At 37.7% G+C, this 26,531-nt stretch overlaps 1 protein-coding gene and 1 long non-coding RNA gene across 3 annotated transcripts; one reads left to right on the top strand and one right to left on the bottom strand.

The window, feature by feature from the left end:
- The first annotated feature begins 27 nt into the window (after positions 1-27).
- Positions 28-26,119, top strand: mtm1 (myotubularin 1). 2 transcript variants are annotated; one of them, XM_067443293.1, is made up of 15 exons: positions 28-127; positions 4,545-4,633; positions 7,947-8,019; positions 9,354-9,448; positions 10,650-10,760; positions 11,178-11,279; positions 11,505-11,588; positions 11,731-11,880; positions 13,118-13,303; positions 13,780-13,965; positions 14,044-14,247; positions 15,881-15,973; positions 17,854-17,967; positions 23,527-23,703; positions 24,442-26,119. In XM_067443293.1, the coding sequence occupies exons 2-15, from the start codon at positions 4,571-4,573 to the stop codon at positions 24,619-24,621; spliced, it is 1,818 nt and encodes a 605-aa protein (XP_067299394.1). In that variant the 5' UTR covers positions 28-127; positions 4,545-4,570; the 3' UTR covers positions 24,622-26,119. The 2 variants fall into 2 exon arrangements, with proteins under 2 accessions (XP_067299394.1, XP_067299401.1); XM_067443300.1 differs by having other exon boundaries at positions 57-127; positions 4,548-4,633.
- On the bottom strand, positions 11,840-13,215 carry LOC137075146 (uncharacterized). The gene is made up of 3 exons (XR_010905000.1): positions 13,082-13,215; positions 12,629-12,732; positions 11,840-11,977 (listed from the first exon to the last, which is right to left on the bottom strand). It is a non-coding gene; the product is annotated as an uncharacterized lncRNA (long non-coding RNA).
- Positions 26,120-26,531: the final 412 nt, after the last annotated feature.

Raw genomic sequence — 26,531 nt, 5'->3', positions numbered from 1 at the left:
TAGGCTACATGATTTGACAAGTAGCCAATGAGCGCCGTGACCGCTGTCACGTGACTCGGGCTGAGCGCTTCCTGCGGCGGTGCAAAACAGACTGGCGATCTGAGGAACGGAGAATTGCAGTTTCTGGGTAAGTAAACACATTTGCAAACCCAAGGTTGCTCGGGTTGCACCTTATGACTTTTCGACGCGGGTCTGGTCTGTATTTAGGGCTGCTTGGAGCGGACTCCGGGGTAAATGTAGCACTTGATAGCTGTCGTAGAGATAGGCCCGAGCTATTTCCTGGTCACAGTCCTGTGCTGGAATACATTCACAGTGGAAGGGCTCACTCGAAAGCGCTGGAAGTTATAAAAGTGGACTTTTTAGACACTTCCGAGCCTTCTTTCGATGAGTATGTGCATATCTGTCATTGTTTGACACTATGAATGGAAGTGGATATGTATACGTGTGGGCCAGATTAATACTGATCATAATTTTCCATCACATCATCACACAAGTTAGTGAAAGTGTGTAGCTACTCGTGTCGTGTTTGATCCGGACATGAAACGCCTCAGGCTCCGAGTTTATACAGATGTAAGTGAATCTGCCTTGTATGAATTGTTTTAATTATCTCTTATCTCGAAGTTTAAATGTATAGGCTAACCAACTTTTGTATACGGCTTTAAGGCTAAGGGATGTTGTGTTATGTGTTGAATATTGAAGTGCAGTTAAAGCTGTAACACCTTGAATGAAGACTGTAAATGTGCCCCGTCATGTCAGAGCCACAACAGTCCTGTCATCGTTTTAAATAACGCTCTCTCTCTCCCCCACAGACTGGTGCTATAATCATGTACATCTTTATATCTGACCGCTAACCTCATGTGTCATGCCCTCAGGTGTCCATTTGAACCTATGAGCTTCATAATTGCCCCACAAATTACTTGTTTTCTATATTTCAGTTCAGTTTCAGTTCAGTTTATTACAAATGTGTAAATTTAGCCTAAATGATGGCTTTAGGTTCTGAGGTCCGGATGTGGTCTGTATGTAGACCTTGTTGAAAGGTTTTTGGGGCAGACACTAAAAAGCTTGTGGCATTATTGTGGTGTTGGGTTGTTTTAAAAAAAACATTTTGTATTAAAAAAAAAAAAAGTTGATGAAACAAACAATTCAATGATTTAGTTTATATCAATAAAAATAGCCAATTTATGAAAATAGCCAAAAATGTATCAAGCTTTCCACAAAAATATTAAGCAGCACACCTGATTTATAATAAATAAATTATTGATATTATAATAATAATATAGCATAAAAGTAGCCTAGAAATCTAGTCACACCCTAGCGACAGCAAATATAATTTGCAGCCAGGGCATCTAGCAACTCTCCGTTGGCTTGCGAGCTGGAAAAACCATACTCTAGTTAGGCCAATCACATTGTGTATAGAGTTGATGGGCGGGCTTAACATAATGACGGCAGAGTTGCGGAGGTTCCGCGTCCTTCTTGAAAACAAAGAAGCTGGCAAACGCCGGTCTTTCAAATCAGCTTTGGCCGCGACTCTGGAGCACTTGAGGTTAAGCTTTTCTTTGAAAAAAGAACAAGGAACGGCACTGAAGTCATTCTTAAAAAAAGATGTGTTCGGAGTTGCTCTGGTTGGTTGTAGCGCTATCCAATTGCGTGCAGAGGGAATTTGAAGGACAAAGTTTATCCCGCCTCTCGGATTGAGCCCTGTGAAGATATCAACATTGTGCAAATGATATCATAATTTCTGTCCTGGAGATTCATTACAGCTGTCTAACCGCAACACTACAGATAAAATCGGTTGACAGTGACACTAATGTCTTACTTTAGGGCTGCCCCTATTTAGTCAACTAAATGTTAGTCGATTAGAAGAGGCCTATTCAAACAAAATTTTGAGTTCGAGGGTGAAGCAAAACAGTCCGTGAGGGACAGATTTTTTACACCGGGTTCTTGTGGTAATTACAGTAAGTCAGGAAATCCAAGCGTTCGTCTATCATCCATCGACCTCGATATGGCTTATCATTTGAAACATGCAAGTAGCAACTTTACAGCCGCTTGTTTTTTACGTTAATCTAGATAAATGTGTGCTATTATTCTGCGCACATCCAAGTGTTTGTGCGGAGTGTGGAAACTGAAGTATAGAGCTCTTACTATATGACGTGGAGGCGTCGGCGCAATCCGAAATTTACATTTTTCTCCTGACAAGTGCAGAAACGTCGTTGAATACTCTGTTAATTTTGGTCATTAAATAATGCATCATTCAAAACTATAAAGGGTATACTTTTATTTGTGTAAACTCGCATTAACAAGAAAATGTTGTACCTTGTAAAATAAAGAAAACAAACAGGATGTGTTGTCTGTCGTTTCGATCTCTGTAAACTGGAGCGCGTCACAAAAAATGAACCGAAACTCAGGATACTTGCCTCACAGGCATTCAAAATATAAAAATTGAAAGCATGAAAAGTCTTCTTCTATACAAACCAATTCAAATTGAAAACAAATACTCTGTGCTTATGTAATCTATATGAAATGCGTTTCTCTCTATAGCTGTTTATATGTGCGCTTGAGCACTAAATAGGCTTTAGGCCCATATTACACCTATTTATATTTATATTTATATTTATATTTACATAATGCTTGTTATGGTTTGGTATTCTCAAATAAGACACAATGCAGACATTATGCTTGTAATGCAGAGGTGGACAAAGTACACACCTCTATTACTTGAGTAAAAGTACTACTGGTCAAATATTACTCCATTACAAGTGAAAGTTGTAAAAATAGATTTTTACTCAAGTAAAAGTACAGAAGTATTTGTTTTCAAAAGTACTTAAGTATCAAAGTAAATTTCCTTTTTTATGCCAATGCATTATTTTATTATTGTTGTATAAATGCACACTGTCATCATGGTTTAAGCCAGTCAGTGATGCTCCATCTGACGTACTAGCATACGACTAACTTAAACTAATTTCAATACTTGTATATAAGTTACAAAGCTCTTTATAAAGCTGCTGTCACTTTAAGGCCGAATGCACGGATCCAATACACTGATACACATCTGATATTCTCCCAACTTTACTCTTCTCTTTCTCCCAGATGTTTATATTTTTTTAATATTTTATAAGAAATGCAGTGTATGTATGCCAACAAAACTAACATTGATTTTTTTTAAAACTGAAACATACTTTCAAAGTAGCTATGGGTGCACACACTTGTGCCTAAGAACTGTCTTTTTCCATTTTGCTTTGAACTGATCAGTGTTCAAAAAAAGTTGGGAAAATGTATATGACCCTATAAGAGAGATTACTGATAGACTGTCTGAAACAACAACAACAAAAAAAAACGTTTAAAGGTGAAAAAAATCATCCTCCGACTTTCAAAGCTGCGACAGAAACGACTTTCGACCTTGATAGAAATGTAGTGGAGTAAAAAGTACGATATTTGTCTTTCAAATGTAGTAAAGTAAAAGTATCCAGAAAAAATTATACTCCAGTAAAGTACAGATACTCAAAAAGTGTACTTAAGTACGGTACTCAAGTAAATGTACTTAGTTACTGTCCACCTCTTTTGTAATGTGATTCAAACTTTAAACAGTACAAAGTCCTTGAACATGGAAAATCATAGAAATCAAATTACATGAAACTTTGGAACTAAGCAAAGTCCTCTCTGTGCTTTGAGAGCCCATGTCTCCTGTCTAATATATTCATGTGTTCTCCAATGTTCCAGAGCATCTGACACCTGTAAAAGGTTTTGAAGAGGAAATTTTATCTTCTACAAGTGTAAGACCAGTGACGAGTTGGGGAAAGAAACCCATTGCCCAGTGGAACATTGTTAAATTTGTGAAAAAACTGACCAGATGGCAAAGCTGACAAAAGGCTTAAAGGAAGTGTATGTGAGATTGTGGCCAAAACTGGTACTGCAGGTGTATCCCTCTCCCCCTCCCCCTGACTCGAGGTTGCCAGATAGGCTGCAGGATCCAGCAGGAATGTTTGTAGCTGCAGCTGTGGTAACTAGAGCAGATCTGAAAAACCGGATGCCCAAACACAACACATTTGGCGCTTCAGGCCAAAAAACATGTCAACATCAACATCAGTTGAGGGCTGCAACAACAACTTTTAAATGACAATATCCTGGTCGGACCACTGTTGTCATTGATATAAGTATTTTAAATGAACATGATGCCATTTTTTGATTCATTGAAATACATTTCTTACATACAGTTCCTTTTAATTTATGGGCTCATGTACTCCTCTCATTCAGCATGTAACATTTAATTTTTAACCTATTGTGCTAGCCTTTTGTATGTAAGCAGTTTTGTATTCATCTACAAAAAAAAGTTGTTTGGCGTACCACCGCTAGTGGGGCGGTTGACAATACTGTGATGTATTAGACATTGGTGTTGCTAATTGAATTGATACCATGGTAAAGTTATTCATTGGCTTACACACACTACTGTTCAAAAGTGTCTACAAATCTGAACTACCAGCCAGAAGAAAAAAAAAGTCCTTATTGTTGAGCCAAAAGAAAAATGCCATTTCTCTTGTGTCTTTCAGTAGCGGTGGAAGAAGCAAACCCAGTGATGGCCTCGGCTCCTATAGCACCTTACAACTCCAGTCCTCTGGGGAACAGCTCCAGTCAAAACGTGAGGGAAGCCTGTGTGCAGATGTGCTATAATTGTGCCGTCCTCATGTCCTTGACTGTAACATTGTTTCTCATTTTCCCCCTTTGCATTGCTGTTGTAGGAGGGTTAGACTTTCGTTTTCTGCATGAATAAATAATACACTTCGCTGGTATCAATAGAGCTGCCCTTTGCTCTGCTTTCCTATAGAATTAATCAACCATATACATGCTGTAGAACATAGAGGCATAGATAGCATTCTTTTGATAGCATCTTCTTTTACTTACATCACTTTGAACTCCTTTAAACCGCATTTGCAGGACTATATATATTTCAGGGTTGTGATTTTAAAAAGAATGTTGATTGATAAAATGTCCACATTATTATTTTACTATCCAACTGAACTAAGACCAAAATGTGCATTCAGTCCAGCATAGCTATTCAGTAATTTATTGAGTGATTAATAATATGCTTGCATATTGCATAGGGCTGTGACGTGGCAGTTTTTAATATATATTTTTACTGTGTGTGTGTGTAAACCCCCCCCACACACACACCTCCCCAACCACTTCAGGTAGTTGGTCCATGGTAAAAAAAAAAAAAAACGTATTTATTTTAGTTCGTCCATCAGTGAAACTACACACCACACACTAAAACATTAAAAGTATCAGTAAATAATGGTAACCGTATTATAATAATGTTCGTATTATATTTCCACACAAAGATCAATGCGTCATCATATATAGCCTACTGCCAAAGTCCCTTTAAGACAAGTCATTTCACTCGGCGAACGTCTTTGAAACGTCTCTCGGGCATGGAAGCGCAGCTCCTATCTCTTTGAATAGGGAAACATTCAATTCTCCAAAACTGTTCGCCAACATTACAATTAAATTTCATATTTGAAATCTGACAACAACTGTCGCATAAATTGTTTTTCCAAACACTCTAATCACGGCAAAAGAACTGTATTTTTCAGCCTGGAGAAAGCTAATGCGCAGTTCTAAGCTCGCGTGTCACAACACTTGTTTCTATAGCAACCAGAGCTTCTAATGGCAGCCGCAGTGATGCGATGACTTTACTAATGAACGATGTGCTCTTTCATTTTGAAAGCTGGCCTTATTCACCATTTTGGGCATTGTGCTTTCCTCCATTTATAAGTAATCGCAGTGCATTATTTATATATATATATATATATATATATATATATATATATATATATATATATATATATATATATATATATATATATATATATATATATATATATATATATATATATATATATATAAAGTCTTTGCTACCGCTCTTCATTTTTAGAAGGTTTTGGGACATTACTAGGATGTTTGAAAGTTACAATACACTACATAGGCACGAATAAACCTGATGTCCAGCAAAACAAAGTACTTGAATGCGACAAGCTTGAAATCACGAAGTGGGAAGTAGGACATTTCTGATAGCACCTAAAGGCAGCATAATATCTTCATGTATTCTCCTGTTGTTCCAAAGCATCGCTTTGTACACTTGTAAATGTTGTACACTTGCTGTCTTAAAAGCAAAAAAAAATATTTTGTAAGTGCAGGACTAAATTACTGGCTTGTGTGAAATGTGCTATATAAATAAACTTGACGTGCTATACCAAGTGTAACAAGCTCAAACAGTGTTAAATCGAATTTGTTGTGCAAGTAAAAAGGTATCTGTCATACAGCATTTTACCACAGTAAAGGAAGCGAATATAGTAATTAAAAGTGAATGAAAGGAAAAACATTTATAATTCCCTGTGAAAATGGCTGAGACGTGAGTGAAGATTTGAGAAAAGAAACGAGATCCTATGTCCAGTGATATAACTCGTGGAATATGGTTAAATTATTGGAAAATCTGGGGAGCAGATCACAAAACAGAACACAAATGTGACAAATGGCTTAAATTTACGGGCTCATTATATACAGCTCTCATTCGGCACGAATATAAATGTTTCCGTTGTTGCGATGTAACATTTAATATCTATTTTTTCGTTCATAAACAAAGCTTTATGCTTCACTCCTGTTGTAATATTTGCATAAAAACAGCATTCACATACAAAAATGTGTTTTGGTATACCACCGCCGGTGGAGCAGTCGTCAAGTTGACCAGCACTGCTCAAATATTGCATGCTGCTAGTGCTAAATGTGTAAAAACTGTGCAATTCAACTGGGAACTTGTAATAGTGGTTTTAACCAAATAGATTGTTTCCTTTAAAAGGATCAAGCGCCCCTCCTTGCATATAAATATGCAGTGTCTGGTTTGGCACATGTAACCTCTCTGGGCAGAGGGGATTCCAGGCAGACAGGGAGTTGGCACGTCGCTGGGGCTTAAGCCAGAAGACTGCTGCTCCATACATATGTTAGTGGAGCTGTAACACCTGGCAGGTGATAGGCAGCAGAACCTGAGTCTCTGTTTTTTCAGGGTCCCTGAGGACAGCTAGAGAGATTTTGTACAAAGGACCGTCCATCTGTCTCTGTGATTGCCTCTGTTTGTCTCTTTTATCTTTGTCTGTCTTTCATTCTTTCTCTCCCAGAAGACTGCACAATTGCAGATGAATGTTGCAGCAGAACATACCTTTAATATGTCTTTAACAGTATTTCTTTTAATCCTTTTACTAGTTGGCTGTATTTAGCCATGTCTGTCCTCTCTGTTTACCTAACTACCTCTTGAACCAGGTTAGTTGCCCAGCTGGGATCACTGCGTGTGTTTGTTTGGCTGCTCCATTTGTCATCTCGAGAACACGGCTATACTATTACCCAGAAGCCCCCGCTTCAATCTGCCCACAGGGTTGCAACGTGCAAAACACTGAACAGCAGCAAAAGGCCGACAGAATAAACGACTACACGCAGCGAATGGCACTCTTAGCTCGCATTCCGGTTCACTAACCTTCAACTGGCAGCAGGAAAATAGCCCAGGGAAAGACAATCTGGATCCCTGATCACACACACACACACACACACACACACACACACACACACACACACACACACACACACACACACACACACACACACACACACACACACACAGAGCATCAAACTGGTGTTCACAGACTGAGGTTGAAAGAGGACAGTGTCCTCTTACTCTTCATTTTCCTCTCTTCACTACTTCCTCTTCCATTACTTCCCGTCACTCAGAATTTCTTTCTCAACAGTTATTTTTTCCTCTTATCAGATGCCACGGAGTACAGTTCGGTATGCTCAGACGCATAGTGTATTATTTGCCGAAGCAGTTGTGATCATCCTTATATGAGAGCGTGTGTGTATATGTGAGGGATGCACCCGTGTCAACCCAATGTTCCCGCATGTGTTGACAGGCGTCCAGAGAGAGCCTGAAGATGGAGCTGCTGGCAGATGTTGCCGTGCTGCCGGGAGAAGAGCGAGTGATCGGTGAGTGAGAGCGCTTGTGTGCGTGTGTGTGCGTGTGTGCGTGTGTGTGTGTGTGTGTGTGTGTGGGCTCTCATTGAACAAGAATGAATCTGATATCTCCATAAGCCTTTTGGTCATATTTGTGGATTTATTTGAATATTGGCACTTTGAAATGTCTTAATACTCCTGATTAGGTATGGCTGTTAAAGTAGTATTTTTTTTAATATAGTAAAGTTATCACATTGCAAATTTGTCTCCTTGTAAAGCCTAAAGTATATTTCAGTTTTGATGCAAACTCTTAATGTGTGCATATAGCCAAAGGAATTGCCTTTCGAAGTATACTCCATTTAGTAGTTTGTGTGCCGTGAACACACAGGAATGACACTAGAAAGTTTCATCTGTTCTGTGTCTGCACTATTTCTCTCCTAAAGTTGTGCATTAAAAAATGTCTTTGATCTTTAAGCTAGAGTTGCGAGTATCTCTAAACTCCCAAACACGCACTCATCAATGCAGCCATCTGTTGTTACTGCCGTCTCAAGTAGTTTGTTGTTCTGTTGTCTCCTCTTTTTTTCTTTTTCTTTTTTTCAACTGTAAAACAGGCCAGTCTTTCAAAAGGCCAGTGTTGCCACCCTGTGAAGAAACAAATTAGTGCAGAAAAATTCATGATGCACTTGTGAGATGAGCGTACAGAGTATATGCAGTTAGAAACATACTATGCTGATGATGAAATTTATGTCATAAGGGACGGTCACACTGCACTTTTTGTTCTATTTGTACTCTGATTGTTTGGGTGCCATCCAGTGCTTTACACTCCAGGGCTGTGTTTCCCAAAAGCATCGTAAGCCTAAGTTGATCGTAGAGACCATTTATTTAATTCGAATTAGACCCCATTGACATGCATTATACAAGCAACGGTTGGAGTTAAAAATCTTAATTTGTGTTACTGAAGAAACAAACACACCTATATCTTGCATGCCCTGGGGGTAAGTAGATACACATCAACATTTCATTTTTGTGTGAACTATCCCTTTACGCTTATGATGCTTTTGGGAAACACAGCCCAGACCAGTAGGTGGTGGAAATGTTCACCTACAAGTGAAAACCAACATATTTTGCCAATAATGTTGCATCACTCGGTTGTGTGTAATAATATTAGACAATTGGTCATGTGATCTCAAAATGGCAGTGAGGGAGGACCACTCTTTTGGTAAATAGGCAGGTTTTGATCAAATATATTTGTCAAAAGTAATATTGTTTTCTTCTGCACTTATATAATAGTTTATTATTGAGAGATGTTATGGTATTAAATAAATGTTGAACTTTATTTGTTTGTCCTGTTCTGTTTTATTCTTCAGATAAAGAGATCATCTATATGTGCCCTTTTAATTCTGCAGTCAAAGGAAAGGTGTCCATCACCAACTACAGACTCTACTTCAAGAACACAGACTCAGTAAGAGAAACTTTCATTTTCATTTTTCAAAATGCAAAGCATTAGTTCTCTAATTCTCTAAGTGTTCAGGCACAGTTATTCTGAGGCCATGCCAGGTGATCTTCTGTTTAAAACCATATTATTCATTTCCCTCTTCTTTCCATTTTCCCTCCTCAATTTTTTTTCCTTTAAAGGCTTGTATCTGCATTCTTTAGTTTGAATAAAATTGTAGTTTCTACTTTAGTTATAATAGCACACATCTATTAGTCTGTGTTACCAGAGAAAAGAGTAGGATATGAGAGGACAGGAAGGAGGGATTTCATATCACATCATATCAGAGAAAGGCTTTCATCTTGTTTCTGGCTCTGTCCTTGTTTGGCACATGATAGCGGGCACCTGCAGTCCTGTTTTGTGGACATTTTGACCGTTGCCTGGGTCCGTTGCCATGATCTGTCAGCTTGGCAAAGTAAGGGCAAGAAAAAAAGTTGGTGGTACTCAAGTTATGACTTTTATATAACTGTTGAGTTATAAGAAAGCATGTAGTTTGGAAATTTCACCAGTTTCATATTAAAGATTGATGATCTAGTGTCACACATAGCTCTTTTCACCATAAATAGTTTTTGCGAACTGGCCATGTATTTCCACAGACTTGAGAAATGAACGGTAACGTGTTGTTACCTGACTAAACAGTCTAAAATCAGCTTCCTGAGACCAGCACATTTTTAGGGCCGGAGTTGAACCGATCTCTCTGGCTCAGAGCCCCCTGTTTGTGTTTCTATCTATCGATCCATCCATCCATCCATCCATCTATATGGGGTGGATGCACTGGCGGGGAAGCAGATAAACATCACGTTTTCATTTTTGGGTGAACTATCCCTTTAACAAAACTTTGTGAGATTGCAGGCACTAATAAGGAATTCAATATCTATCTATCTATCTATCTATCTATCTATCTATCTATCTATCTATCTGTCTGTCTGTCTGTCTGTCTGTATGTATGTATATATATATATATATATATAATATGAGGTGGATGCACTGGGGGGTAAGCAGATAAAAATCACGTTTTCATTTTTGGGTGAACTATCCCTTTAACAAAACTTTGTGAGATTGCAAAGAACTGTGGTACAGGCTTTTTAGTGGTTTATAAAGGTGGTGTTTATAGTACATACATGTGTGTAAGAATGATAATAATTTTATTTCTGTCACTTCCTGTTTTAAGGAAACACCAGTTACCCTGAATGTGCCCTTGGGTGTTATAAGTCGTGTAGAGAAGATGGGCGGAGCCTCCAGTCGAGGAGAGAACTCCTACGGGTTAGAAATCACCTGCAAGGTATTGCTCACACAAGGCCTGAGAAATCCACATCCACATCCATAACGGCTAATGTTAAAGGAAGCATTTTAAATGTTTTTGGTCTATTATCACTTTTATGCACTAAAAGTTTGGATTCAGTAAGATTTTATTCAGCAAGGATGCATTAAATTGATCAAAAGTTAAATATATTTAATTTTATAAATAATTTATATAATAAAATGTAAAAGCTGTTCTTTTGAAGTTTCTATTTATCAAAAAATCCTGAAAAAAAAAAAAAACATGTCACAAAAATATTAAAATGAATATGAAATGTGACCGGGTTGCCTAGAGCAGAACAAAAATCCCCTTTTGAACACATGACATTTTATTTTCTTAAATCTGTGTGTGTGTGTGTGTGTGTGTGTGTGTGTGTGTGTGTGTGTGTGTGTGTATCAGGACATGAGGAACCTGCGATTTGCTCTGAAGCAAGAAGGCCACAGTCGAAGAGACATATTTGAGATTCTTTTCAAATATGCTTTCCCTCTGTCTCATGGAATGGTTAGTGTTTGGTGTTATTAACTTAATTCTCAAATGCTACTTTTCACACTTTCTTTTCAAAATTATATTTAAAAAAAAATCATCTTTGCATTTAATACAGTTTGATTAAGTGTTTTGTCAACATTTCAGCATTTCACAATCTGCTTTCATCAGTAGCCAAATGCATGAAATGCTGCTTTAACTGACTCAATCATTTTATTTTTTATTTTTTTTATACTCTCGCAGCAACTCTTTGCCTTTCTGAGTCAGGAAAAGTATGAGGAGAATGGCTGGAACGTTTATGAGCCCATGGAAGAGTACAGAAGGCAGGTGAGGACCAGATGCCAGGACTGCTCACACTCACGATTCAATTGAGATTGATATGTTGCTAATGTAATTGCTTATGACAATACATAGTGCACATTTTCTTTTATTAAAAATTATGTGGTGGTGTTGTTGTTCTGTTTGTCAGGGTCTACCCAATAGTGAGTGGAGGATCACTTTCATCAATAAGAACTACGAGCTGTGTGACACATATCCCACAATTCTTGTTGTACCATACAAGGCCACTGAGGAAGATCTTAAAAGAGTGGCGACCTTCCGCTCTCGCTGCCGCATTCCGGTGAGCTCTTTTACAGATGAGCAGTATGAAAGGTCAGAATAATGGTGTGATTTCTGTTGGAAGGTCAAATTCAAGCTTCTGTTGCATAAGGAAAAGGCTGTGGAAAAATTTGGAGAATGTCAGATTTTTGAGCATAAATAAAGCAGAGCTTTTCAGATTTATGAAATACATGAACTGTCTTTCATGTATGCACTGTGATATGTGGTTGGATTTTTATACATCTGTATGATGATAGTCATAGATGCACCAACATTACGATACTGGCTGATACAATAAGCCAATAATTATTTTAATTTAATGACTGACTCCAACAAATGACATTAAACAATATTAAAACTCTATGCTATTTTGTCTAAATAAATGTTTAAAAAAAACGCTGAGCAGACATTTTAAATGCTACAAGTGATTTTTTGCATTACAACATGTACATGAAAAGTGAATATTAATTTGTTGATCTGCTAAAGATAAACTGTTACATGACATCAAAGATAAACTCAATGTTAAAATTGGTAAGTAAGCATTAATTCTTAAGTAAGAATTAAATAATACAATCATCAAAAACATCCAATATCGACAGATACACAATTAAAGGACAACACCGGGGAATTGAAACAAGTGCTAAGTGGCTAAACGCATCTCATTGTCATGTAAGGGCCCTGTTCTTGTTGGACAGACATTTTAATTGCATTTTGTGTCTGTTAAAGGGTAAGTTCACCCAAAAAGGAAATTTATGTCATTAATGACTCACCCTAATGTTGTTCCACACCTGTAAGACCTCCGCTCATCTTCAGAACACAGTTTATGATATTTTATATTTAGTCTGACAACGTATCCAAGTGTAGGCACACTATACTGTCCATGTCCAGAAAGGGAATAAAAACATCATCAAAGTAGTCCATATGTGACATCAGTTGGTTAATTAGAATCTCTTGAAGCATCGAAAATATATTTTGGTCCAAAAATAGCAAAAACTACGACTTTATTCAGCATTGTCTGTTCTTCTGCGTTTGTTTTCAAACCTCAAATAAAGATTCAAACGGTAATAAATCACCGTATTGATTCATGATTCGAATCGCATTAACTGTAACAGCTCAGTGTTGGTATTTATACATATTGTGTATCCATAGATGTTAGTAACATTTTTATTTTATTCTTCTTCTTGAGATTCATGAAAATGTTTTATGTTCGGTTATGACCTTACTATGTGTGATGATGATGGGTTTCCTTCTACTCTCAGGTGTTGTCGTGGTTCCATAAAGAGAACCATGCCGTCATCACACGGTGTAGCCAGCCTTTGGTGGGCATGAGCGGTAAGCGCAACAAAGATGATGAACGTTATTTGGACCTTATCCGTGAGGCCAATGGCACTATCAAACTCACCATCTATGACGCCAGGCCAAACGTCAACGCTGTGGCAAACAAGGTCAGATTCCAAAAGGTTACTAATAAATGGGGTTATTGGCAGACCTAAGATATTTAAAATCATCTCGAAGAAGTTCTTGAGAGATTTTGAATACTTTTTTTTTAACCTTATATCTAATGTATGGCCTTATCCACTGAAGGTATGGGCTGGTTACTGTTTTCCAGTCAGACTTGGACTCTTGGTTTGTATTAAATAAACAAACCGGTGTGCTTGCATGAATATGTTTTCAGTTTTTGTGTGTTGCCAAACTAATTAAAATCAAAAAGTGGACCCATAATGGACCACCACAGAGGTGCTAGAAAGCTTTTGCCCTGCTGAACATCGCTGACAGAGCATTTTGAAATGGCATTATTGATCCAGTAATTTCTCTTGCACAATGTGTTTAGGTACATTGAATGTGATTGCAAGTGTGCAGAATTTCTCGTTTACGTGATCACCTATCATAACCGGTACACCTCTCAACCTTTCCCCTCCAGGCCACGGGTGGGGGTTATGAGGGTGACGATGCATATCAGAACGCTGAGCTGGTCTTTCTAGACATCCATAATATCCATGTCATGAGGGAGTCACTGAAGAAGCTAAAAGACATTGTCTACCCCAATGTGGAGGAGTCTCATTGGCTCTCCAGCCTGGAGTCCACCCACTGGTTAGAGCATATTAAGGTTTGTTTTTTCATGCATTCCTAAATATATTATAAAACTTAACATAGTCTAATGTAGCTACATACCTTCCTGCTCTAGTTGGTGCTATCAGGGGCCATCCAGGTGGCTGATAAGGTGTCTTCTGGGAGCTCTGTGGTGGTGCACTGCAGTGACGGCTGGGACCGCACAGCTCAGCTCACCTCTTTGTCCATGCTGATGCTGGACTCGTACTACAGGACTCTCAGGGGCTTCCAGGTGCTGTTGGAGAAGGAATGGATCGGCTTTGGACACAAGTTCGCCTCGGTGAGTTTACAAAGTCTTACATCTGCCAAACCACACGATATAGTGATGGGTTTTCAGTAGGGCTGCACGATTTGGGGAAAATATATAATTGCGATTATTCTGGATAAAATTGCGATTACGATTTAAAATGCGATTATTGTTATTATAATTTTTTTTTACAAATGTAAAGTGTGTGTATATAACATTTTGTGTTTTTATATTAATGTGACCAATAATAATAATTATGATTATTATTACTGCTAAAATATTTTAAAAAATAAGACGTATTACCATTACAATAACATTTTCATAATTACAAATAAAAAGAGTATGTCTGAATAAATATAACAATATAATACTAATACTAATTATTATTATTTTTGTAATATTTTACAGAAAACTTATTTTACAAAAAAAAAAAAAAACTGCTGGGTTACCTGCTGGGTCCCCATTAATATGCAGACAGCCTATGACTAAAAAAAACATTAGAAAGGTCTAAGCCTAAGGAGTTATTGTAAAAAAATTAAATAAAAGGTGTGTGAGTGTGTGAGTGTGTGAGTGTGTGAGTGTGTGAGTGTGTGAGTGTGTGAGTGTGTGAGTGTGTGAGTGTGTGAGTGTGTGAGTGTGTGAGTGTGTGAGTGTGTGAGTGTGTGAGTGTGTGAGTGTGTGTGTGTGTGTGTGTGTGTGTGTGTGTGTGTGTGTTGTTTATATGATTTCAATTTCTTAAAGTCTGTCTTTAATATGAAATATTAACCTCTTGTGCATCCACTGTGGGGAAAAAAACTCCTGTACATTGAAGAAAAACATGGATTGTCCAATAAATTTATAATTTTTTAAGTTTTAAAATGTATTAAGTATAATTTTTTCTTATTATTGATTATCCAAAGTTTTTAATTCATACTGAAAGTCAGAGGGCGCCCTTGAGCGGAAAACGCCACATTTGCCTCAGAGAAGTAATGACGTTCTGTAAACAGAAAAGATAGAGACGCTTTGATTAAAGATGACGACAATAAACACGACTGCAGCAAAATATGGTGTATTTGAGTTCTTCAAGCCGTCAAAGGTATTTTCATAGTAATAAAGTGTATTATAATGCAGTGCTGATTGACATAGACTGCTATAAAATAACGCATCGTCTGCCTCACTCTGATGAGAAGCCACATCAGCTCACACACACTCGACTGGCGATATGAAGTGAGGTAAAACATGTTATTAAACGTTGTCTTTTGCTGAACAGGTTTATGAACGCTTCACTAGTTTGTGAAGATGTTTGACTCGTGTTGCTTTTTCAAACGCATGTTATAAACGACTCAAACTCGCTGTCTTTCAGACGGAGCAGCGTTTATCACAGAGCCGCTCTTCGCTAACACACTGGCCATTTATTTATTTAATTAAAATCGCAACCTTTGAGCTTTCATAATCGCACACAAGCCAAATCGCGATTGCGGTTCGATTTCGATTAATCGTGCAGACCTAGTTTTCAGCAATCAATGTGATTGTTTTGATAATGTTGATAGTTGATAGACCATAATTAAGGGAAAACTACATCTTCCATGTTTGTTCGATTTTTTTTTTTTTTTTTTTTTTTTTTTTATGTAAAAAATCAAAACTAAAATTATTGGGTATTTATGTCATACTTTGTGTGTGTTTGTAGAGAATCGGCCATGGAGACAAAAACCATGCGGATCAGGACAGGTCGCCTATCTTTTTGCAATTTATTGACTGCGTGTGGCAAATGACTAAACAGGTATGGAAATAATTGTCTTAACTATGTGTACTTTGCTGCTGCTGTGGAACACAAAAGGAGGTATTTTTCATAATGTCTAAGGTGCTATTTTCCATCTAACTAATGTGGATGCTGATTTAAGACCCTGATATACACACAGCAAATTCCTTTTCCCCCCGTACTTTACTTAGAGATAAAAGAAAATATGTGCCTATTAAAATTACTGCAATTCACCACCTTGATAATTCACAAGAAAAATGGTAAATGTAACGGCACCTTGAGACTTAAGAACCTGTAGCAGTCAGCATCATTGACATCAAATATATATATATATATATATATATATATATATATACTCACTCACTCACTCACTTACCTGAAGGATTATTAGGAACACCATACTAATAATGTGTTTGACCCCCTTTAGCCTTCAGAACTGCCTTAATTCTACGTGGCAATGATTCAACAAGGTGCTGGAAGCATTCTTTAGAAATGTTGGCCCATATTGATAGGATAGCATCTTGCAGTTGATGGAGATTTGTGGGATGCACATCCAGGGCACGAAGCTCCTGTTCCACCACATCCCAAAGATGCTCTATTGAGTTGAGATCTGGTGACTGTGGGGACCATTTTAGTACAGTGAACTCATTGTCATGTTCAAGAAACCAATTTGAAATGATTCAAGCTTTGTGACATGGTGTATTATCCTGCTGGAAATAGCCATCAGAGGATAGCTACATGGTGGTCATAAAGCGATGGACATGGTCAGAAACATTGCTCAGGTAGGCCATGGCATTTAAACGATGCCCAATTGGCACTAAGGGGCCTAAATTGTGCCAAGAAAACATCCCCCACACCATTACACCACCACCACCAGCCTGCACAGTGGTAACAAGGCATGATGGATCCATGTTCTCATTATGTTTACGCCAAATTCTGACTCTACCATCTGAATGTCTCAACAGAAATCGAGACTCATCAGACAAGGCAACATTTTCCCAGTCTTCAACTGCCCAATTTTGATGAATCTGTGCAATCTGTAGCCTCTTTTTCCTATTAGTGGAGATGAGTGGTAACCAGTGGGGTCTTCTGCTGTTGTAGCCAATCCGCCTCAAGGTTGTGCGTGTTGTGGCTTCACAAATGCTTTGCTGCATACCTCGGTTGTAATGAGTGGTTATTTCAGACAAAGTTGCTCTTCTATTAGCTTGAATCAGTCGGCCCATTCTCCTCTGACCTCTAGCATCAACAAGGCATTTTTGCCCACAGGACTGCCGCATACTGGATGTTTTTCCCTTTTCACACCATTCTTTGTAAACCCTAGAAATGGTTTTGCGTGAAAATCCCAGTAACTGAGCAGATTGTGAAATACTCAGACTGGCTCGTCTGGCACTAACAACCATGCCACGCTCAAAATTGCTTAAATCCCCTTTCTTTCACATTCTGACATTCAGTTTGGAGTTCAGGAGATTGTCTTGACCAGGAAAACACCCCTAAATGCATTTAAGCAACTGCCATGTGATTGGTTGATTAGATAATTGCATTAATGAGAAATTGAACAGGTGTTCCTAATAATCATTTAGGTGAGTGTACGTCTAATATATATGCAACCTTGAATGAGATTTTTTTAATTCATTATTAATTCCCTCAAAACGATTAGATGTCATCAGCAGTAGTATTTGGTACTTTTATGGTACCGTTTGCTATTTTTGGACGTTCACAGTGAACTTTCATTCTTGGAAAACAGAGTCTTAAGTGGCAGCTATTTTACTCTAAATATGTCTTTTTATATACAGCAGCAGAACCCAAATCATACAGATTTGGAATATATTTTCTCTGTGTTTTGTATTTTTGAGTTCACAGCTATTTGGAGTTTAATGCTTTTAACTTTTATACCTCTACAGTTCCCAACAGCATTTGAGTTTAACGAACGTCTTCTGGTAGTTATCTTGGATCACCTTTTCAGCTGCCGCTTTGGCACTTTCCTCTACAACTGTGAGAGTGCCCGTGAAAGCAATGTAAGAAAAGACAAACACACATCATTCACAATCAGTTAATATTAGTAAAACCTTTCCTCCTGATAGTGTTATCTGTAATACGAGCCTGACCATAATGTGCATCTGTCGTAGAGCTGCACGATTAATCGTTAAAAGATCGCAATCTCGTTTTAAACACCCATTCTGTCTCATTCCTCATTGCTAACGATTCCCCTGTCTTTTAAACCTTTGACATAACCACACAGGAACATTCAGCTCTGCGTTGAAACTGAAAAAGCATTTATCATGTGTAGGTATAAAACAGATTAACAAACTATTGTTAATTCTGTTACAAATATTCTTATTATCAGAGAAGTACTGGAATAAAAGTTTATATTTTTTATAAAACACTGATGTCTACAGAAGAAGTCAAAATACATCAAATCACCTTTAAAGGGTTAGTTCAGCCAAAAATTAAAAATTAATGTAATTAATGACTCACCCTAATGTCGTTCCACACCCGTGAGACCTCCGTTCATCTTTGGAACACAGTTTAACACAGTTTTTCAGTTTAGGATTTTTTATTTTTAGTCGGAGAGTGTATGAAAGTGTGTGAACACTTTACTGTCCATGTCCAGAAAGGGAATAAAAACATCATCAAAGTAGTCCATATGTGACATCAGTTGGTAAATTAGAATCTCTTGAAGCATCAAAAATACATTTTGGTCTAAAAATAGCAAAAACTACAACTTTATTCAGCATTGTCTGCTCTTCCGCGTTTGTTTTCAATCCTCAAATAAAGATTCAAACGGTCATTGATCACCGTATTGATTCATGATTTGGATCGTGTGTCAAACTGCTGAAATCACGTGACATTGGCGATCCAAATCATGAATCAATCCGCTGATTCATGACCATTTGAGTCTTTGTTTGAGGATTGAAAACAAACGCGGAAGAGCAGACAATGCTGAATAAAGTTGTAGTTTTTGCTATTTTTGGACCAAAATGTATTTTTGATGCTTCAAGAGATTCTAATTAACCAACTGATGTCACATATGGACTACTTTGATGATGTTTTTATTCCCTTTCTGGACATGGACAGTATAACGTGCCTACACTTAGATACGCTCTCGGACTAAATATAAAATATCTTAAACTGTGATCTGAAGATGAACGGAGGTCTTACGGGTGTGGAACGACATTAGGGTGAGTCATTAATGACAGAACCCTTTAACACTTCAAATTAGAGACCTGCGCGGGACAGATTTTTCTCCCCCAAGATTTTGTCCCACTCCGGCAGAAATGTATGTATATTATTTTCGCCTCCTCCCGCCCGCAAACAATCAAGTTTTATCCTGCTCCCGTTCGCAAAATCACGCGGGTAAACGTATAAGTATTTTTTTATATATACATTGCATATTCTGCCTGCTTTTTTTTTTTTTTTTTTAAATACGAGGAAAATAAACAAATCTTTCATTTTATTTGTATTTAATTAAGGACTTAGAACATAGAATACAGTAAAAAAAGAAAAAAATGTAGGCTAAATAAAAATATATATACCTATAATAGGCCTAATAAATGATATAATAATAATAAACCTGAATTTATTTAATGTTCAAATGAAAAGTAGCCTAGGGCCTACTGCTTTCTTTGCTTTTAGTAATTCCTTCAAACATTAAACAAAACATATCCTTATTCCTCAATAACAAAATAGACCAGTAGTTCTGCATGTTCCTTTCTTTAATAACTTACTAATATCTGTAGCTCATGCGTCATGCGTTGCAGACATTTTGCCTGTGTGGTAGGCTTGGCTGTTACACACCTATGAGAGTTAGCTTCTGTAAATTGTTTTTATTTTATTAGGTTTATTTGGTTCTAGTTATTTTATTTTGTTAGATATTTTCACTTTGCGCAAATAATTTTATTTTCCTGCGACCCGCACACAATAATATATTGCCGCCCACAGGTCTCTACTTCAAATAGCGTACCATTTTGTCAGAACCTCTAGTAAATTACATTATTTTGTTTAGTTGTCTGTTCAGAATCCTGGGAGGATCGTGATCTGTTTGATACACACAATTGTTATTCATAATCATGCACCTTTAATCTGCTGTGAAAAAAAAACAAAAACAAAAAAACATTACATTTTTTACTGATCATACATAGTGCCACTGAATGATGTACCAGACAATGGAATATCGATGCTGGCAAAATACTAATTAATCGGCCTTGAATGCCGTACACATGCGATTTTGGCTTTTCCTAGACAAAAGATGACCAGTCGTGGTGATTTCTGTGGTCGTGGCTCCTAAATGGTGACCAAAGATAGCCTGCAATAATTTTCTAACAGAGCCATAAATTTAGCATGATCATCTCACAGTGTGTTTGCTACTATGACCTACATCTACTGAATAGCCAATAAAAATGCTACATGAAATGCCATATTGATCAACGCAACATGGCACTAAAGCTTAAAACGACTTATCTCAATCTCCATGTGCAAAATTGCCATGCCAAGTTGGCCTCTTTCCCTAGGCATGACCTCATCCATTTTCTCCTCTTTCGCTTCCTCTTTTTTTTCAGCGCGCATAAGAACCACATTTGCCAAAATGCGATTCATCTATCTTTATTCGTTTACCACTAGCCTGACGTGGTCATACTCAATTCTAGTCAGAATATGAGTCTGAAACTGCTCCATTGGGCTGTGATGGCTTATGAGGCGTGTTTTTCAACCAAACCAGGAAAGACATCAATTGGACAGACCTACAACCAATCAGAGCAACGAAGTGACGCATTGTCAAATGTCAACAGAGCTCAACTGCACTGTTGCCAAGTCCGCGTTTTTTTCCCCGCGGGTTGTTTTCTATGTCCGCAGGTTGAAGCGACTATTTTGTGATATATAGACCCATGAGTGTGAATTTTAGAAGGCAACCTTGCCAAAATAACACACATTTTACCCCCCAAATGCCATTTTTCCCCCGGAGAACCCCCTGAGAAGCTTTTGTTTAGGGCTAGTAGTTGGTGGGTTTTGTTGTAAAAACTTGGCAACCCTGTCTGCACACGCGCTGATATCAGGCTGGAATACACGATCTTTGTCGGTGTTGTAAAAAAATAAAATAATTTAATGATGCACAGAGTAATAACCCAACATGATCATCATTTCTGAGAGAAATTGTGAAGGTGAATGCATATACAAACAAGCTCTCCGTTTAGGATTTGAAAAAATATAATCCAAGCTAGGGCTGGGCGATATGGAGCAAAAAATATATCTCGATATATTTTGCTATATCTCGATATACGATATATATCTCGATATCTTTACAGGAAAAATAACCCCCTAAAAACTACAGCAAAAACAAATATGCCAAATACCACAAAAACTTCTTTTTTTTAAATTGAAGTGCAAAGAGGTAGTCAAGTGCTTTTGCGACATTTAAAAAAAAAAACTCCCTGATTACATAAATAATAATAATTTAACTGTAAAAGAAAATAAATAATATTGCCTTCTTTTCATTTATTTCATGCTTTCAAAAGATGAATCAAAGACTCCCCTTTTTACAGTTAAAGTAAACAGTAAGCATTTTGCAGAAAGATGGGGCATGACTGAGATATAAATAAACTGATTTTGTCATAACACCATTTTCTGTTAAATTTGTATCAAAATTCAAACAGTGATGTTTGTCATGAGTTTGACAAAATTCAAACTCATCATGCAGATCATGTAGGCTACACATGAGCTGAATTTCACTTCTTTTCCAGTTACAGAACGAAATATGAATGTCAGAAGGTAGGCTATATGATAATATGATACAGTACAACTTACAGAAGAGCACCGCGTGTCTCAGGACACCCGGGATGTCGCGTTTTTCCTCTTGGTTAAAACGTGTATAGACCTATTCATCATAATCCCGTGATAAAGCTGACAAAATAATAATAGTAATGATATTGCAATACTTTTTAAATGTTTTCAAATGATATGCGATCATTTTGACATTTTAACCGAAAACTATGCGATCAGTTAGACACAGATCATAAACTGGCATGATTGCGACCGCGTCTCGCACCAGTAGTGTCAATCACCTGACTGTGGGTGAAACGTGCGATTTGAACTATGATGAACATTAATATTTCTTTATGAATTTTAGCAAGCAGTTGTGTTAGAAGAAAAACATGGTCTCTAAACTGAGTCCTGAACAACGTGCGCGCTTGTCAACAAGCGCTTGTCAACGCTTGATAACTAATCCTCACCTGGTTGTGGAAGCAGCCGTGTTCAATGAGACAACACGCGAGGGGAGGGGGAACAAAGCAAGAGGCGGGAGGCGCGCGAGGCTCCGCGAGCACAACACAGGGAAGGCAAACAAGCAAAGTGGCGGAATCAGAATTAAATATAAACAATATATCGATATATACGATATGTCCAAATCCATATCGAGCTGAAAAAATATCTCGATATATTTTAAATATCGAGATATCGCCCACCCCTAATCCAAGCCCCTTTGATGACGTGCATGATTACGTTACTGTTGATCATCTGTCCGTCATCGTCTAAAGCCCGCCCTGATGATTTCATTGGTCCGAACAGTTTCTGTTCGGGGATAATTACTCCTCTATGGAGCAAGGCCAGACCGAACTGCCCGACCTAAAATTGTTGTGGGCGGGGCTAAGTTCGGCTGGCATCCAGGCTAGTTTACCAGTAGAGCATGCTCAGGATCTTTTATTCTAAACTAACTTGCATCATATCATACGGTTCAATAGGTGTCATCATCGTACAGTCTACATACATATTGATACCCAAGTTTATTAGATCCATGTCATTCAGTGTAAGATTGCAGAATTTGCGTCTATAGCAGGCAGAAGATACAATAGGGCTTAAAGATGTGACCACTTGTGAAAAATCTTCTTTTATTTATGAAAAGTAAGTAAAAAGTTAGATTAAGAAATGTGTACATTTGACTATTTAATGTCACATTTTATTTCTGGTTTAAATTAGAATTGAACCTCAGCTTTTAGATTTTTAATGTCATATTTTGAACCTCACTCTATATTTATCTATCAGTAATTGATGCATTGTGGAAATATGTCCTAGACCTATTAAATTGTGCTTCACTGTATCATTCTTTATCACACCTTTTGTCTCTTAATCTCTAAAATCCCATCATCTTCACTGCCTATTGGAAGGCACTTGTCATCAGTGGGATATATTGGCCTCTGCTTGCTTTCTCTCGCATGCACACATTGCCTTTTATTTCTCTCTGTGCTCATTGTGTGAAGTAGAGCATGAGTAAAAGGGATGCTTCACTGACTCTCAGTCGGAGTAGAACGCACTTTGGGGAGATGAAACATTCATTCTGGTGGCCCTCTAGAGCCGTCCCGTGCAACAATGTTAGGGAGCACAGTACCACTGCTAACCAAAGGATTCCACACCTTACCATCTGTATTACTAATATTTATAATACCAGTGTATTAAATCACCTGTACTTTAATGTGTGTGTTTCTATGTATATGCTTGCATGGAAGAATAGTTTGACTTTAAATAATAGATTAGGGTTCATTAAAAATTCCAGCTTTCTGATTTTCCTTTTGTCTGAATTGTTTCACTAGAATGTTCGGATGAAGACGGTGTCGCTGTGGTCTTTCATCAACAGCGACACATCCTTGTATACAAACCCCTTTTACACACCAGAGTCAAGTCGCGTACTGTACCCTGTAGCCAGCATGCGCCACCTAGAGCTGTGGGTGACTTATTACATCCGGTGGAACCCTCGCATACAACACCAGGTACCGACATACATTTCACAATCAGGGTGTAGTTTCTTTAGCTTCTGTATGTTATTAAGCATTATTTAAGCTGACTTGTTTGGGTTATATATTTATATAAGCTGTTCTTGGAAGGGGGGAGGGGGAGGGGGTGCATGTGCATCTTTTCAATAGTGGGTGTTTTTGCCTCTGGGTGGGATTGAGTGTTTATCTGTGTGTGTGTGTGTGTGTGTGTGTGTGTGTGTGTGTGTGTGTGCACGTCCGATTCAGCGGTGCAGAAAATCCTCTCTCTCCAGTTTAATTACGTCCTGGCACTGTAGTGAACTGTCACTCAAACTGTCCTTATCACCCCACACACACACACACACACACACACACACACACAGCCAGACGCATTCTGTCACAGTGGTTTTGGATGAGTCACTCTAGCATTTTACCACATAGTTCTAACAATGATTAATGCTGTACAAAAATAATAGACCAATGAAACGTATAAATGTAATGTTTACAGACCAAAGTGCCATTATTGATTAAACTGCACTTTTTAATCATAATTATCCAGCAAATTATAGATTAATATAAAATGCTTGTCTGAAAAACTAGTATTCCAACATCCTACTATCAAAAATGTTTTGTGGTGCAGATGTGATCGGTTGTCTTTATTTGAAGTCAAAGAGTGTTTTTGCTGCCCTCTGGTGGATATTTGACAGATGTCACTTCACGTGTATGAATGAATGTTTGTGTGTGTTTGTGTATCAGCAACAGAGTCCAGTGGAGCAGCGCTATAAGGAGCTACTGGCGTTGAGGGATCAGTACCTGAAGAAACTGGAGGAGCTACAGCTCTCAGATTCCCCAACCTCCACACACTTGACAAACAGCTCCACCCCCAACGCTGCCACGCCCAATCAGCACATCACACACTTACAGACACCGTTTTGATCACACTCACAAACTGTTACAGACGTTGGACATTTGTACATAGCAATAGTGATAATTACGGTAACACGATTAGTAGTGATGTTGACAATAACGAGTAACAAACCAATTATGCAATAAACCACAGTACGGCCTTCATTTCGCAAAAAAAAAGTTCAACAAAAAGCGAAGCCTTAAAGTGACAGTGCTGTTTTTTTTTTTTTTGTGCCGCATACCATAGACGAAAGCGAGTCAAATAGTGAGTGTGTGTGCCAGAAACCACTTGGATACTGTTTGGAATGGTCATGTGACGAATGAAAGCGATCGACGGACGTATGTGATATATGTCTTGCGTAATGTGTGTTATTAGGGTCCTAAAGTGGCTAGATCTGAGAGGACAACATTTTTGAATGTTGAGCTTGTAAGATTCTGTTTAAAAGGTTTTCAAAGAGTGCTGGTTTTGTTTACGGAGTTGTAAACTTAAATCTACATTGTGTCCAGTCAATCTAATATCAAGCAGGGTCTTCAACCTTTGGAAAGAGCAATCATTTCATTAGTCACTATACTCGGTTTAACTGCTTGACTCAAATGATAAAGGAAGCAAATATGTTGTCTAAATCTTAAGCTTTTTCTCCGTAAATGTCATTCGCTCAGGTGAGTGTACTGTAAGGAAGGAAAATGTTCTGAAGGGATTAACTTTAGTTTGTTGAACAGAACCAGGGTTTTTTAAGCGAGCGACACAGAAACCTTTTCGGTGCCTTTACTCATATTTGAGGTTTTCAGGTGTATATTTTATAGAGAAACGTTTTTGTTTTGTTTTTTCTTTATGGCAGCATCAGTACAGAATGATTTCCATTCACTGTGCGTTTTGAGCGACAGGTTGTTTCCTCTCCTGCTGAGGTCTGGGAGTTGAACATTTTTAAGCCCTACATGTTAGTGGCTTAGGGTTGTACCCATTTAGACGACATGCAGTTGCCACGGAAAGCAAGTATTTTGTTGTTGATGGAGCTGACAGTATTGCTCCCAATGAGACGCAGCATAGTCTGCGAAGTCTTTTGGGTAGGACGGAGTGGCTGGGATATAAAGCAGTGTGTTTGTGCTGTTCCAAATTCAGTCTTTTCTTGAGGAAGACAGCGGTGACTGACACAGGGGGATTGAGGAGAGTCATTGATTATGATGCCTCGGAAAACTGAAATTATAAAGACTTTGACCTCAATGAGGATATGAAGTTTAAACCATAGTGTGCGAAGAAGACAAAAGTTCAATAAACAAACAAACCATTTGCGGTTGGTTGTTTGTGGGGGGGGAGGAGATAAGACAGAAATCTATTTTTTATTTTGTACAAGTACCAGAACTATGTAATTACCTCAAACAGAAACCTATTTTACTGTTGAAAGTTCTATTGTTGTAAAATATAATTATTTTATTCAGTGTAAAATTTGACAGTTTTATAAAAAGGAAAGTAATTAGAAAAAAATGTTTTGGTTGGTTTTGGTAATTGTAGGAAATTTTTGGAACATCCTCTTATATATATATATATATATATATATATATATATATATATATATATATATATATATATATATGTATATATATATATATGTATGTATATATATATCTTTTTTTAATGGGCATTTAGTTTTGCTTTGTAACATTTTAAAGATCTGAAAACGATCTGATTCTGTAGTAGGGAATTCTTTTGCTCTCAATCCAATTGTTCGGTGCATGAGATTGAGTGAAGGAAAGCTGCACTCTGATTTCTTTTGTCCTGACATTATCTTAAGTTAGACATAATAGTTTAAAGGGATTTATTTGTGTTTTGTATTCCCACATGTATCCTTTATTTGTTGGCCAGCTATTGTTCTGTACATAATGCTGATTAAATTAATTTAAAGAGTTCACATGGAAAAGACTGTATGCTGATTATTGTACTC

Source organism: Pseudorasbora parva, chromosome 1 (genome assembly GCF_024679245.1).
Source record: "Pseudorasbora parva isolate DD20220531a chromosome 1, ASM2467924v1, whole genome shotgun sequence".
NCBI classification, from domain to species: domain Eukaryota; kingdom Metazoa; phylum Chordata; class Actinopteri; order Cypriniformes; family Gobionidae; genus Pseudorasbora; species Pseudorasbora parva.
Note: the sequence above shows the minus strand (reverse complement) of the source record. Positions and strands in the feature narration are given on the sequence as shown.